Source organism: Chionomys nivalis, chromosome 21, assembly GCF_950005125.1.
Source record: "Chionomys nivalis chromosome 21, mChiNiv1.1, whole genome shotgun sequence".
NCBI classification, from domain to species: domain Eukaryota; kingdom Metazoa; phylum Chordata; class Mammalia; order Rodentia; family Cricetidae; genus Chionomys; species Chionomys nivalis.
Window position 1 is genome coordinate 40,460,134 of NC_080106.1, and position 14,306 is coordinate 40,474,439.

General features: G+C 36.9%; 1 protein-coding gene across 2 annotated transcripts in view; it reads left to right on the plus strand.

Annotated features, from left to right (window-relative positions):
• Vps35 (VPS35 retromer complex component) overlaps positions 1-14,306 on the plus strand; it is a 30,431-nt gene that overhangs the window by 2,106 nt on the left and 14,019 nt on the right. For both annotated transcript variants that reach the window (XM_057754202.1, XM_057754203.1), the window contains exons 2-8: positions 3,425-3,523; positions 4,421-4,517; positions 6,317-6,440; positions 7,476-7,658; positions 9,971-10,184; positions 12,225-12,308; positions 12,768-12,877. In XM_057754202.1, coding sequence (XP_057610185.1) covers positions 3,425-3,523; positions 4,421-4,517; positions 6,317-6,440; positions 7,476-7,658; positions 9,971-10,184; positions 12,225-12,308; positions 12,768-12,877 — 911 coding nt within the window. The remainder of the gene's footprint in view (positions 1-3,424; positions 3,524-4,420; positions 4,518-6,316; positions 6,441-7,475; positions 7,659-9,970; positions 10,185-12,224; positions 12,309-12,767; positions 12,878-14,306) is intronic.

The following is a 14,306-nucleotide window of genomic DNA, read 5'->3' on the forward strand; positions in this document are numbered from 1 at the left end:
GAAAACTGACCAACAAATAGTCCCTACAGCCTGTAGAGGTAATTGCTTTCATTTAAAAGGAACATGCTAATAACTAACGCTTACGAAGTCTTTATTACTAAGTTACACATTCGGAACTTTGTGCGCTGTTTTATTTCCCAAGTCTATACCAAAAAATGTGTGACCTCTTATAGTCCATTTTATAGCTGCATAATAAAGGTTATTTACACACAAAGCTGGAAACAGTCCATATTTCTATAGGTGAGTGAACCAGTACATGTATATATGTAAACATAAACATATGCACATACATGCACACACACATACAGTCTTTAAAAGGAGGGAAATTCTGACAAATACTTTTATACAGATGAACCTTGAACATAACTCTAAATGAAATAAGCCAGACACAAAGGAAAAATGCTGCATAATTCCATGTATATAAATATAGTAGTAAAATTGCTTGTCTGAGGGACATTGCGGTGTTTGGAAGTATTGCTAGCTTCAGTAGGTGCAGTCTCCATTTGGAAAGGTGAGGATGTTTGGAGATGGAAAACGATGCTCACTGTACAGTGCACTCTGTGTGGAAGGCGATGCTCACTGCACTCTGTGTGGTAGATCTTGCTGCTATAAAACTGTTCTAGCACTGGAGGGTAGCTTAGCAGTTACAAGCATTTACTCCTGCAGGAGACCCAAGTTCAGTATCTTTGTTGGGTGTCTCACAGCTACCCAACACTCTAGCGCTCTGTGATCCTCCACACTGTTGGTTTCTGTGGGCATTCACTTCCACATGCTCCCACACAGATATATATCTATAGCTATATTCATCTATATATACAATTAAAAATGTTAAATCTTAAAAGTCCTGTATCACTGCTTCTAAGTTGACTTTGAGCTTTTGTAAACTCTTTTGCGTTTAGATACAAAGCACACACACTTCTGTGTGTATACATACATAATACACACACACCCACACACCCATATGAAGATTGATTTCCAAAGTACTTAGAGTACTAGCCAATGTGTAGTGAATTTCTTTCTCGTTTTTTGGTTTTTCGAGTTCTCTGTGGCTTTGGAGCCCGTTGTGTAGTAAATTTCATTGCGTTTGAGTGTGAGTGTCTGCCTAGCATATGTGAAGCCCTCAGGTTCTAGCCACAGCATTATGCAAATCAGGACAGAGTAGACAGGAAGATGAGACGTTCAGGGCCATCCTCAGCTACAAAGTGAATTCAAGGCTACATCACACTCTGACAGAAGAAAAATCATTTTTCATTCATTTGGAAACTTTTTAAGCTTTGTTTTGTTTTTGGTCTTTCTTTGTATTTAGCAGGCTTTACTCTGCAGCTGGGACTGGCTTTGAACTTGTAATCTTCAAACCTCCAGGATGCTGAGATTATAGGCATGAGCTACCATGTCTAGTTTAAGTTCGATTCCTTAAATTCTACTGTCCTTTTTACTTCTGAAAAAACATTTTTTGCTAATATTTCTCCTATATAGATTAATGTTTCTTTAAAGTTAAGACACTTGCTTTCTTTGAAATTCATTTATAATTAAAATAAATATTTGAATTAAAAAAATTAATGATGTGTATGTATGTTCGCATGTGCATGTGTATGCAGGTGCCTGTGGAAGCCAGAGTTATTGGATTCCGTGTAGTCGAAGTTACAGCTGGTTGTGACTCTCCTACTGTGTAGGAACTAAGAATTGAACTCAGATTTTCTGCAGGAGCACTGGTCACTCTTAACCACTGGGCGATCCCTTCAGCCCCTTAGTTATTATTTTGGAAAAGAAATAGCTGTGAGAAAACTCATTTTACTAGTTTTATTGGCAAAAACAGTACAGGGAGGTGCATGACATTGCTTATTACTCAGTTTTTTTTTTATTATCCAAAATTAAACCAAGACACAGTATTCAATCCAAAATTAAACTTTTAGGTTTTATAAACAAAGCTTTTAAGTTTTATAAACCGTTGTATTTCAGAAGTGGATTTTTTTGCTGTTTAATCTTAATAAAGTATTTTGATTGTCTTAGATTTGAAACATGAAATTGTACTTTCATGTTCCTGTGTAAATCTTTCTACTTTTTCTAATTCATTATGTAGAGAGGTACTTTTCCTATAGTCAGTCTTTAAAATTTTTAAACGAAATTTATATAAAATAAAAAAGTCTGATTTTTCTGATACTTTCCCTTTTGTTCTAAAATATTTTTACTACCTCAATAGAAAGTTCTGTAGGTGATTTGCTCACTTTTCCTTCTCTAAATTAGTAGATCTGTTTAAGATATTTCACTTAAATGAAGTCTCATAGCGTGCATTTGTGTCGGACTTCTTTCATTTGCTGTAATGTTTCCTATGTTTATTTATATGATATAATATGCATGTTTCAATACTAGAGACTTTTTATGGCTTAATGATAGCCTATTGTGTATTTTTACTGCCTATCTATTAATCTGGTTTAAATCAGATATATGATCTGAAAGGTCTAGAATCAGTTAATCTGTGCAGTCAGTGAACATTTATGAAGCATACATTGTGTACATTGGATCTCAAACATATGATTATATATAATTACATTGTTAGGTATTCTGTGGTGATAATGTAAACATGGCGTTATTTAATATGAAATATTAGTTAATTCTGCTTGACAGGGAGAATGAGTTCATTTTTTAAGCAGTTTTGCTGATGGCATGGAAGAGTAGATTTGTTTTTTTGCTGTTTATCTGTGATTTTGAAATAGGTATTTGAGGAGACTGTCTTTACTATTTTCTATTGTAAGTCATTAGCAATTCCAGCTATTTTATTTCCAAGTTGTTTGTTTTTTGTTATAGGGAAGAGGCTGCTGTGTTCTTATAAACTTTTTTTCTTTGTGTAAAAGTAGATTAAAATATAGATGAAAGTAGTGGAGAGGGAAAGAGAAGGTCTTAAAAATTTGAAGTATGCTAGGCTTCATAAAAGAAATAGCTTGTCTGTACAGCTATGCTTCAATTGGGTTTAGAGCATATTAACAGAACATAGCCATAAACTACCGCCACAATTTTTTTGATGCCAGATACTTTTTGTCTGTCTGTCTGTCTGTCTGTCTGTCTGTCTGTCTGTCTGTCTGTCTGTCTGTCATTTTGAGACAAGGTCTCACTGTGTAGGTCTTGCTGTCCTGGTACTCACTATATAGATTAGGTTGGCCTCAAGCTCACAGAGATGTGCCTGCTTCTGCCTTCCAAGTGCTGGGATTAAAGTCATGCATCATCACACCAGGCTGAGGCCAGAATTTTTGAGTCAGTTCAGTTGAAAATTAGTTTGAGCTGTGGAGTTGAAACGAACCTTATGTAAAAGTTTTGGAAAAGGACTATGACTAGAATTACAGAAATAACTTTTTTTTTTTTTTTTTTTTGGCTAGGACAAAGTGCTTATGAGCCACTAATGAAAGTGTTTTTAAAATCTTCATTTCAGCCTACAACACAGCAGTCACCCCAGGATGAGCAGGAAAAACTCTTGGATGAAGCCATCCAGGCTGTGAAGGTTCAGTCATTCCAGATGAAAAGATGCCTGGTAAGAATGAAGATGTGAGAGAGACAGCAGTACACCTTAGACCCGAGGAAGACGTGATATGTAATGAGTCTTCTGTAGATACTTCATGAATAACTATATTTAAATGCCTCAGCTTGAATTATTCAATTATATGTTTTCACCTGAGTATCCTGAGAACTTTTGAATATGTACTTTTATTATAGGATCTAGCTTAAAACCCATACTTAAAGATACATGTGGGGTTGATCTCTGGAGGCAGAAGAGGATCAAGAACTTGAAGCCACTTCTGTTTATATTTGAGACCCTTAAAACATGAAAACAGAAATTACACATATCCCTGTTTATATGTTTTTATAGTCTAAAGATAGGAACACTCTGCTTAGGTCCTTTATATTCTGTGTTAATGTTTTAAAGAATTGAACCATATGGACAGGTACTTTAAGTTATACAAGACAGCTCACAGATGTCAATTGTAACTGTGAGTGAAGTGGGGTGGCATATGATGGTTTTAAAGCTTCAAAGATGACAAAGAAAGACTTACAGAAACTGCCAAGAGCCTAATGTTCTGTGACAAAGCCATTGTTAGGGAACTTACCTTGGGAGGAAACTTAGCATGCCCACTCTGTTGACTATAGGTCAGGTGTGAACTATTAGAACTAGTTCCCTAGTCTCTGGAGGGTGAGAAGTTTGAAGTTACTCTATACAGTCTTAGTTATGGAAGCCTTGCAAGCTTTGGGGCCCTGGTGAGGAATTAACCCCTGCCCCCAAGAAAGGAGAGACTTGTGAAGTTGATTTTTATGTGTCTAAAATAAGTGCTGTAGACTCTTAAAACTCAGTAACAGATCTTTAATTAAATAGATCCAAGATAAATGTTTAGTTAAACTAAGCATTCTCGTTATTTCTCTTGCTATTTTGTAGGACAAAAACAAGCTGATGGATGCTCTGAAACATGCCTCTAATATGCTTGGAGAACTCCGGACTTCTATGTTATCACCAAAGAGTTACTATGAACTTTGTATCTTTTGAATGTTTTGAAGTATAAATATTTGAGCCATATTTATTTCTTGATAAGGCCAATCTTGTTGTTGTTGCTGGATTTTTTTTTTTTTTTTTAAAGCAGAACCAATACAGACTTATTAAGGAAAAGTGAAAGAAGAACCCTTGAGAGTGTGAAGGCCTCCAAGGAGGAATCCCCTATAGTTTAATTTTTTTTTAAGATTTGATTTCCTTTATATGTGTGAATGTTTTGTCTGTCTGTCTGTAATGTATGTATGAGCGTGTGCCACAGTCATAGTAGTGCCTGCAAAGGCCAGAAGAGGGCATCAGATTCCCTGGAACTGGAGTCACAGATGTTTGTAAACCACTGTGTGGGTACTGGAACTCAAACCCAGGTCCTCTGGAAGAGCAACCAGTGCTGCTGCTCCCGCGTCTTCTCCTTCTCTTCTTTTTAAAAATGGTTTCTTTATTTCCTAGCCCAGGCTAATCTTAAACTCAGTCCTCCTACCTCAATCTCCTAAGTTATAGGTATGAACTATCATATCTAGCTTTTATTTTTTTCTTGTTAAAAATTTCTAGAGTTAATTGTTCTTTTATTTTTCAGACAAAATAGTCCTTCTGCAGGCAGATAATATAAGTGAGAAAGGAAAAGCTGCTTTCAGAGTAACCTTTTTTTGTAAACATTAATCTCTTCCCACCCCACCTTTTTTTTCTTTCTTTCTTTCTTTGTTTTTTTTCTATTGTTGGCTATTGACCCTAATTTTAGGCAAGCAGTTTTCCAATTAAATTAAATCTGTACTCATATGCTTAACTTTCTTTAACTAGATTGCTCTTATATCTCAATTTTTGAAAAAAATATTGAGGCTAATAAGTGGCAATTGTTTTTTTTTTTTGATTTTGTTGTTATTTTAGAGGCGGGATCTTGCTGTGTAGCTTTGCTTGGCCTCTTAGCTCACAGTGATTCTCTTGCATCTGCCTGCTGTGTGCTGGGATTACAGGTGCATGCCACAATGCCTGGCAGCCTCTCCTCCTGCCCCCTTTTTAAGATGAAGAGACTGGTCTTGGATTCTTGGGTTTAGCTGATCCTTTCTCTTAAGCCTCCCAAGTAGCTGAGAGTTTTTTTGAGACAGTGTATTATGGTGTAGGCCAGACTGGCTTTGAACTCACTGTCCTCCTGACTAAGTGCTGGATTCAGATGTGTGCTACTACACCAGCTTGAAATTTTTTTCAAATTTATTTTTATGTGTATGACTATGCCAGTATGTATGTATGTGCATCACATGCATGCTGGTCCTCAGGGTTGTCAGAAGAGGGCATTAGATTCCCTGGAAATGGAGTTAGAGATGGTTGTGAGCCATCATGTATGTACTGGGAGTTGAACCCAGATCCTCGGCAAGAGTAGCCGGTTAGCTGAACCATCTCTACAGACCAGCAGATCTTTATTTTTAAAGTAATAAAAGCCAAATGAAATTTTATCTTCCCTTTAAACATTCATTATTATTGGAAGCCTAAGTGTAAAATACCTTCCCAGTGGGTTTTCTTTTGAATGCATGATCCTGCAGCTGCAGTCTCATGAGTGGCTGGGATCATAGGCATGTACCTCTATGCCAGGAGTCTGAAAGTGTGTGCATTTATTTGATTTTGTTTTGATGGTGATGGAGACTGAACACAAGGCCTTTCTCATGAGAGGTAAGTGCTGGCACTGCTGAGCTACATCATTAGCCCTGCCCAGTAGTTTTAATTATTCCAACAAGTGGTTGTAGAGTTGTTTTCTTTATTGATTTACCTTTATTCTTAATCCTTAATCACAATTAAAAGATATGGCTATTTCTGATGAACTGCACTACTTGGAGGTTTATCTGACTGATGAGTTTGCTAAAGGAAGAAAAGTGGCAGACCTCTATGAACTTGTACAGTATGCTGGAAACATTATTCCAAGGCTGTAAGTAATGAAGGTCTTTTATATCTATACTTTTGAGGCTTTGTGTTGGGTGGTGTAGTAGCCAGTGAAGTCTCATCTGATGAATAGTTATTGTTGAAAACTCACCTTTGCATTTCTTGCCTTAAGTAGTATCTTTTTTTCTTTTTAGAAATCTCTCTCTTATTTTCTGACAGCATCTCATTGCCCTGAATTCATGAACCTTCTGGCTCTGTTTATCAAATGCTGGGAATACAGGTTTGAGACACCATGACTAGCTTATACTGGCTTTATTAAAAAGACAGACACAGAGGCATATACCTGTAAATCCAGCACTTGGAGGCAGAGGCATTGCTATAAGTTGAAGGGCAGCCTGGTTTACATAACAAGTCAACTAGGGCCTACATAGTGAAAGAGAGCAGATGTGTGTATGGGAGAATCAGAAAAGAAAAAAAAATCAGTAGTGGTTCCCACAAACAACCATGGTTACCATAGTCTAAGAATATTAAATAGGAAAATCCTAGAAGTAATTAGGTTTAAAATTGTGCACCATTCTAAGCAGCTTGCTATAACTTTTTATTGTTTCCCTGGGACTGTGAACTAGCACTATAGCCAGTGCTACCTCGGTTTCACTCACCTTACTTTATTCTCATTGAGTAGTCTTGTATCATCTCACATCATTGTAAGATAGAGGAGAAACATTCACTTGTTATCTTTTATTACAGTGTACTGCTATAGCTGTCGTGTTAGTTACTGTGGTTTTTCACCTCGACTAATAAAGTAAATGTGTGTGAATGGGGAAATGATGATACATACTAGCTTCAGTTTCTGTTATCCTCTAGGCATCTCTGATCACACTCTTCATGGGCAGGGGTCTGACACGGGGATCAGTCAGTGATACTATTTTTTTTTTTAATATTTTTTAGTGTTGTATTTAAAGTCAGATGATTTTCTCTCTGTAAACAATATTTATTTAATATGTGTGTAGTGTGTTTGGACACAATCAGGTTTTCACATATTCTGCCTCTAATCAAATGTATTTTCTTACTTATTTCCTAGTTATCTTCTGATCACAGTTGGAGTTGTATATGTCAAGTCATTTCCTCAGTCCAGGAAAGATATTTTGAAAGACTTGGTAGAAATGTGTCGTGGTGTGCAGCATCCACTGAGGGGTTTGTTTCTCCGAAATTATCTTCTTCAGTGTACTAGGAACATTTTACCTGATGAAGGGGAGCCAACAGAGTAAGTAATCTTGCTTTAGTTGTACTGTTGTTTTTTTTTCCCATAATAAAATGTCCAAAAATTATAGAAAAGTAACAGAAATAAGAATGTAAATTGTCAGTAATTTTCCCATTCAAATTCATGTAGCATTTTGTGTCTAGATTTTCATTGAGATATAGAACTAATTCAGTATGCATGGTTTGAGGCAAAATGTATTCATATTCAAATATGTATTTGGAAAAATTCTTTGGATTGGAATTTGCTTTTTAAAATTTAATATTTAGTTTGTTTTGAGACAGGATTTTGCTATGTAGCCTTGAGTGGCTGGTACTCACTGTGTTGGCCAGGCTGGCCTCTCAAGTGGTGTGGTTACAGGCCTCTAACTTAGTTTATAACATTTTTCCATTACATTATATTTCTCATAATTATGACTTTTAATGGTGTTAATTAGTGAAAAATCATAATAATGTGTGGAAACCTCTGTTTCTTTTGTGGCCTGTATTCTATTATTAAAATCCATTACACTTTGGTTTTTTTTTTTTTTTTTTTTTTTTTTTTGGTTTTTCGAGACAGGGTTTCTCTATGGTTTTGGAGCCTGTCCTGGAACTAGCTCTGTAGACCAGGCTGGTCTCGAACTCACAGAGATCCGCCTGCCTCTGCCTCCCGAGTGCTGGGATTAAAGGCGTGCTCCACCATCGCCCGGCCCATGACACACTTTTTTGTCACAGCAATGGCAGATAGTAAGCTAGGTGTAGTGAACTTTTTATGTGATGGGTCCCTAGATTAAAGGACCGATAATTTCCTTTTATTTAAACTTTATCTATTTTTTAAATTTCTAAGACAAATAAATCAGTAGATTTTAGTATGTGCATCAGTCCCTTTAAAACATCGTGTATGTGATGATGTATGGGAATGTGTCCATGGTCTGTGTATGGAAGTCAGAGGGTAACTTTATGGAGTTGGTTCTTTCCTTCTACCTTTAATGTGGGTTCTGGGAACCAAATTCAGACTAGCAGGCTTGTGTGACAGATGCCTCTGTCCTCTGAGCCACCTCACACCCTCTTCATTCTTTTTTATTTTGAAACAGATTCTCACTGTATAATTCATGCTTGCCTTGAATATGTAATCCTCTGTCTTTGCCTCCCAAAAACCCATATTACAGACTTACGCCATTATGTCAAGGATCATTTACTTTAAATAATAATGACAATTATACAGCAATGTGTGACAGCGAAGTAAAACCATACAGAAAGGGTTTAGTGGTACATAGAGAGGATGCTGCTATTTTTTCTTTATTATAATTTGACTCTAAATTTTAAATATTAGGCACTCAGTAAAATATTTGAAAATGAAGTTCCCTGTCTTGGAAGATGTAGAAAAATAAGATTATGGTATCTTTCTTCACAAAGCTTATATTTCATTTGAATCCAAAATATTCAATAATAAAAATGGCAGTTATTAATATACCTGAAATGTCAAATTTTGGGGTCTCTATGTTTTATTTATTTATTTTTTATGTTTTTAACCAATTTGTTGAACATTAGTTCTCTCTGCATATGAAAAGATTCAGCTTTAGTTGAATCCCCTCCCTCCCTCCCTCCCTCCCTCCCTCCCTCCCTCCCTCCCTCCCTCCCTCCCTCCCTCCCTCCTTCCTTCCTTCCTTCCCTCCCCCCAACAGTTTTTCTTTGTGGCCTTGGTTGTCCTAGAACTCTGTAGACCAGGCTGGCCTCAAACTCTCAGAGATCCACATGCCTCTGCTTCTGCCTCCCAAGTGCTGGGATTAAAGGCGTGCGCCACCACCTCCTGGCTGTAATTGAATTCTTAATGGTGGGAGCTGGGAAGCAGTCGTGTTTAGGAGTGTAGTGCCCTGCGTTCTGACCCCTCTTCAGTGTCACAACTCATGTTTGAGTTCTTTCTAAGAAGTGCAGTAGCTAATGAGTGATATAAGCTGCCAGCACCAAGTTAAGCCTTGTTTGTGCTACGTCACAGGTTTGCGTGTCACTGCGGGGGCCATGCTAACCTCTACTCTTCCACTTTTAGCACATGTGCTGCCAGACTGAGCACGCCGTTTTGTATTTTAGTGAGTGAGTTGCTGAAGACCAAGTCCAACAAGCTCAGAATACGTGGCTGTGGAAAGTTGCCCTCTTAAAATGTGTTGCGTGTTCCCCCTAGTATTATTTACTTTTTATGCTAGAATCTGTTCTTGAAACTTAACACTAAGCCAGTGTTATTTAAGTTGAAAGTGGCTTTTTGAAGCATAAGTAGAAAAGAATGGAAGAATAGTAAATTGATACGGTTACATATAAAGATTTTTTAAATTTTTTCCTTGGCAGTGAAGAGACAACTGGTGATATCAGTGACTCCATGGATTTTGTACTGCTCAACTTTGCAGAAATGAACAAACTCTGGGTGCGGATGCAGCATCAAGGACATAGCCGAGATAGAGAAAAAAGAGAACGAGAGCGACAAGAACTGAGAATTTTAGTGGGAACAAATTTGGTGCGGCTTAGTCAGCTGGAAGGTGTAAATGTGGAACGCTACAAACAGGTTCTTACTTCTTTTGTTGCCACCTTTTTTACATTGTGCAATATAAACAGAAATCTTACCTTAAATATATATTTAAATGTTAAATTGAAAAAATATTTTTTAACTGTTTTTCACTTAAAAAGACCTAGTTAAAAGTACTGGCATATTTATGGGCTAGAAACTCAGTATTGTGAAGGTAGCAGTTTTTTTTTAAATCCAACTATAGATTTAGTGCAATCTCAGTCATATCTACCTCTCTGATCACTTATTTTAAAAGTCAGCAAACTGGTCGTAAAATACACGAGAAAGAGCAGAGAACTTGTAGAAAGAGTGGGACATTTAGGTCCTACGAAGAGTGTAGGACCTGAATGCGCTTTCACTGAAGCGTGGAGGTGGTTTGTGGTATTGACACACACCAGTGGAGAGGTGCATGAAGGGAAGGCGACAGAAAGGACAGGCACAAGGCATTGAAGAGGAATTAAAGTGGGGATCAGCAAACTTTTTAAACAATTGTGTATAGTTCCCCCCCGCATACGTGTCTATGTGCCTGCCATATGTGTTCCTGTGCCCAAGGAGGCCAAAAGAGGATGTCATATTCCCTAGGACTGGAGTTACAGATGGTAGTGAGCCACCATGTGGGTGCTGGGAATTGAACCCAGGTTCTCTAGAAGAGCAGCCAATGGCTTTAACAGTTCCCAGAGAACTTTTCCTATAAAAGACTAGATGGTAAGTATTTTTGAGCTTTGAAAGTTATTAAGTTATAACTAGTAAACTAGATGGCAATAGGCCAAAAGCAGCCAAAACATTAAGAAGATGAGTAGGGCAGAGCTTGTTCCCATTGAAATTTTAGAGATAGCTCAGTGGTATGGCTATTACCACATACTTAAGGGTCTGGGTTTGGACCCATACTCTCCCAAATACAATAAAAATTCCCCTAAATGTAGGCAGGGAGTTAGATTTGCCAATCTGTGGATTAGATAGTTCATTATAGATCTCACATATTTACCTCTTTTCCCTCTCCCTGTCTCCTGACAATCTTAAATAGTTCACGCTATCTTCTAGCTCACTATGTAGTCAAGGATGGTTTTGAACTTCTGTTCTTCCTAATTGTACTTGAGTTTTGGGATTACCATCCCATCTGGTCTCTATGGTACTATTATCAAATCCAGGGATCTATGCATGCTAGAGATTCACTCTGCCAGCTGAGTAACATATTTAGCCCTGCACTCCAGTTAATTTTTATGAAGGTTAAGCAGCAACCTATTTATTCGTTCGTTCATTCGTTCGTTCATTCATTCAGGCAGGGTTGGTCTCTCTGTGTCCTGGCTATCCTGGAGCTTACTGTGTAGACCAGGATGACTTCAAACTAACAGAGATCTGCCTCCCGAGAGTTGGGATTAAAGTCATACGCTGCGATGCCTGCCCAAGCAAACTGCCTTAGTAAATGACTCTGGAACAATTGGATATCCACTTTATGTATAAACAAAGGAACTTTTAAGACTTGGGCCATTGCTCACACTGTGTAGAAACTCTAGAAAAGTTGATCAGAGACTTATTTACATACAATCTTGAAGACTTGTTAGGACACACACAAAAAACACAGACTATTAAAAAACTTACTTTTTTATATAACCAACTTCTTATATTTAAAAGTAAGCTAATTTTTAAAGTTGAGCATGAAGTGTGGATGAGAGCAATATAAAATATAATTTTTAACTTCAGCATGTTACTAGAAGAGTAGTTTGGGCCGGGCGGTGGTGGCGCACGCCTTTAATCCCAGCACTCGGGAGGCAGAGGCAGGCGGATCTCTGTGAGTTCGAGACCAGCCTGGTCTACAAGAGCTAGTTCCAGGACAGGCTCCACAACCACAGAGAAACCCTGTCTCGAAAAACCAAAAAAAAAAAAAAAAAAAAAAGAGTAGTTTGGGATTTTCAAATTGTTTTTTAGTTTACGGTGTTTTTTTGGTATTTTTTTGGTTTTTTTTTTTTTTAGTTTGGGATTTTCAAAATGATTTTTAACTTACATGGATTTTTTAGTTTGTTTTTTCTTTGCTATTTTCAGATTGTTTTAACAGGCATTTTGGAGCAAGTTGTGAATTGTAGAGATGCTTTGGCTCAAGAATATCTCATGGAATGTATTATTCAGGTAAGTAAGAACATTTCTTAAAAGGATTTTTATTAATTTTTCATTGGGGGAGAAAAAAAATCCTAGGCCCACGTAGAGGCCACATGTAGTGCTAGCTGCTTACAGAGATAGAGCCTTGCATTCAAGGTCAGCTTGACGATGTGCCCAGACCGTGTCTCAGAAAACTAGAAGAAGAACTTTTCCTGAATAAAAAATTTCCTTCAGAAATTTCCATTTTTAAACTTGATCTTTGTACTAACAATTTGTTTTGTTTCTCAGAAATGTAGGAAAATAATCTTGAGTTTTCTAGGTCTCATTGGATTTAATTTTAGTTGTATACTGATAGTAGAATATTTGTGGTTTTGATTTTAATTATCTAAAATTTTTCCATAAATAATGACTTTATATTCCATTCATAAGATCAGAATATTTTGTGAAGTATTTTTTTCCTGTTTTGATTGGTCATTATCTGATTTTTAGGTTTTTCCGGATGAGTTTCATCTCCAAACTTTGAATCCTTTTCTTAGAGCGTGTGCTGAGTTACATCAAAATGTCAATGTGAAGAACATAATCATTGCTTTGATAGACAGGTAAGACTGTTAGCACTGAAGGTAAAAGAGTTTACAACATTTTCATGAATTATTTGTTTTTGCTATGCCTTTTATTATTGATTTTAATGTGATTTTGCTACAAATTATTTAGCTTTTAATATCTAAGGTGGCTTAGGTATGAAGATTTGAAGGTGTATGGAGATGCTAATTTTTTAAGTTTTTGTTGTAGTCCAGTCTGCCTCAAACTTACTATGTACTTGAGGATGACCTTGAATTTCTGATTCTGTTGTCTTAATTCAAGTGCTGGGATTAGACATGAGCCATCACACCTAGTTTACACTGAGTATCGTTAATCCTTTTAACTGATAGGGAGACATTATTGTACAGACCTTTCCTTGAATCTTATGACTCCAAAGTCTATTGAAGAACAAAATTTCTCACAATTATATAAATTATCTTTCAGTGGTATCTTACTTGATTTAGTTTTTAAAGTAGCAACATGTAAATGATTAAGAATGCTTAAGTAATCAGTCTGCTATCACAGTTTTAGTAAATCCCCTTTAAATATTTTAGCTATTGGTCTTAATTGATTTTATTATATATATAAATCTAAGACCAATATATATAAATTGGTATACACACACACACACATATATAAATATAAATTGGTGACAGATCAGCAGTTAAGAACACATATTACTCTCAAAGATGACCTGAGTTTAGTTCCCAGCACCCACACTGGGTGGCTCAGAATTGCCTGTGACTCCAGTTCTAGGGCACCTGATTTCCTTTTGGATTCCATAGACACTGGTATTTATAAGTACACGTTCACCCACAGATACACCTGTACCCAGATTTTAAAATAAAATCTGTTTTTAAAGTGTGTGTGTATATAACTTGGCTTTTGATAATGTCGGCAATGAATGCTTGTTGGCCCTGCCACATGATAAATTACACATAATTGACTCTGCTTGTGGACATATGAAACCAGAAATAGCACCAAAGATTTATTTCAGCAAATATTTTCATTTTTTGTTGTTTTAAAACTGTCTAATTGCAGTAGAAGACTTAATATAGCAGAGGTCACCAGATTATGCTGAACAGCATATGTTGCATGCTTGCTGGGGCCACCCTTTTTTGGGGGGGAGAGGGGGGTGTTCAAGACAGGGTTTCTCTGTAGCATTGGAGCTTTCCTGGAACTCGCTCTGTAGACCAAGCTGGCCTTGAACTCACAGAGATCCGCCTGTCTTTGCCTCTCAAGTGCTAGTATTAAAGACGTGTACCGCCACTACCACCCAACACTAGGCCCACTCTTAAAGCTGGTTAACCATATTTACCTGTGTAGGAGTAATGTCATTTAGCAATCCTAATCAGTTTCTTTCTGCATAACAAAACGTAGATGCAATTCTAACCTGACAGATAATGTAATAGATAAAATTTTGAATAGCTTATGATGTAAGTAATGAAA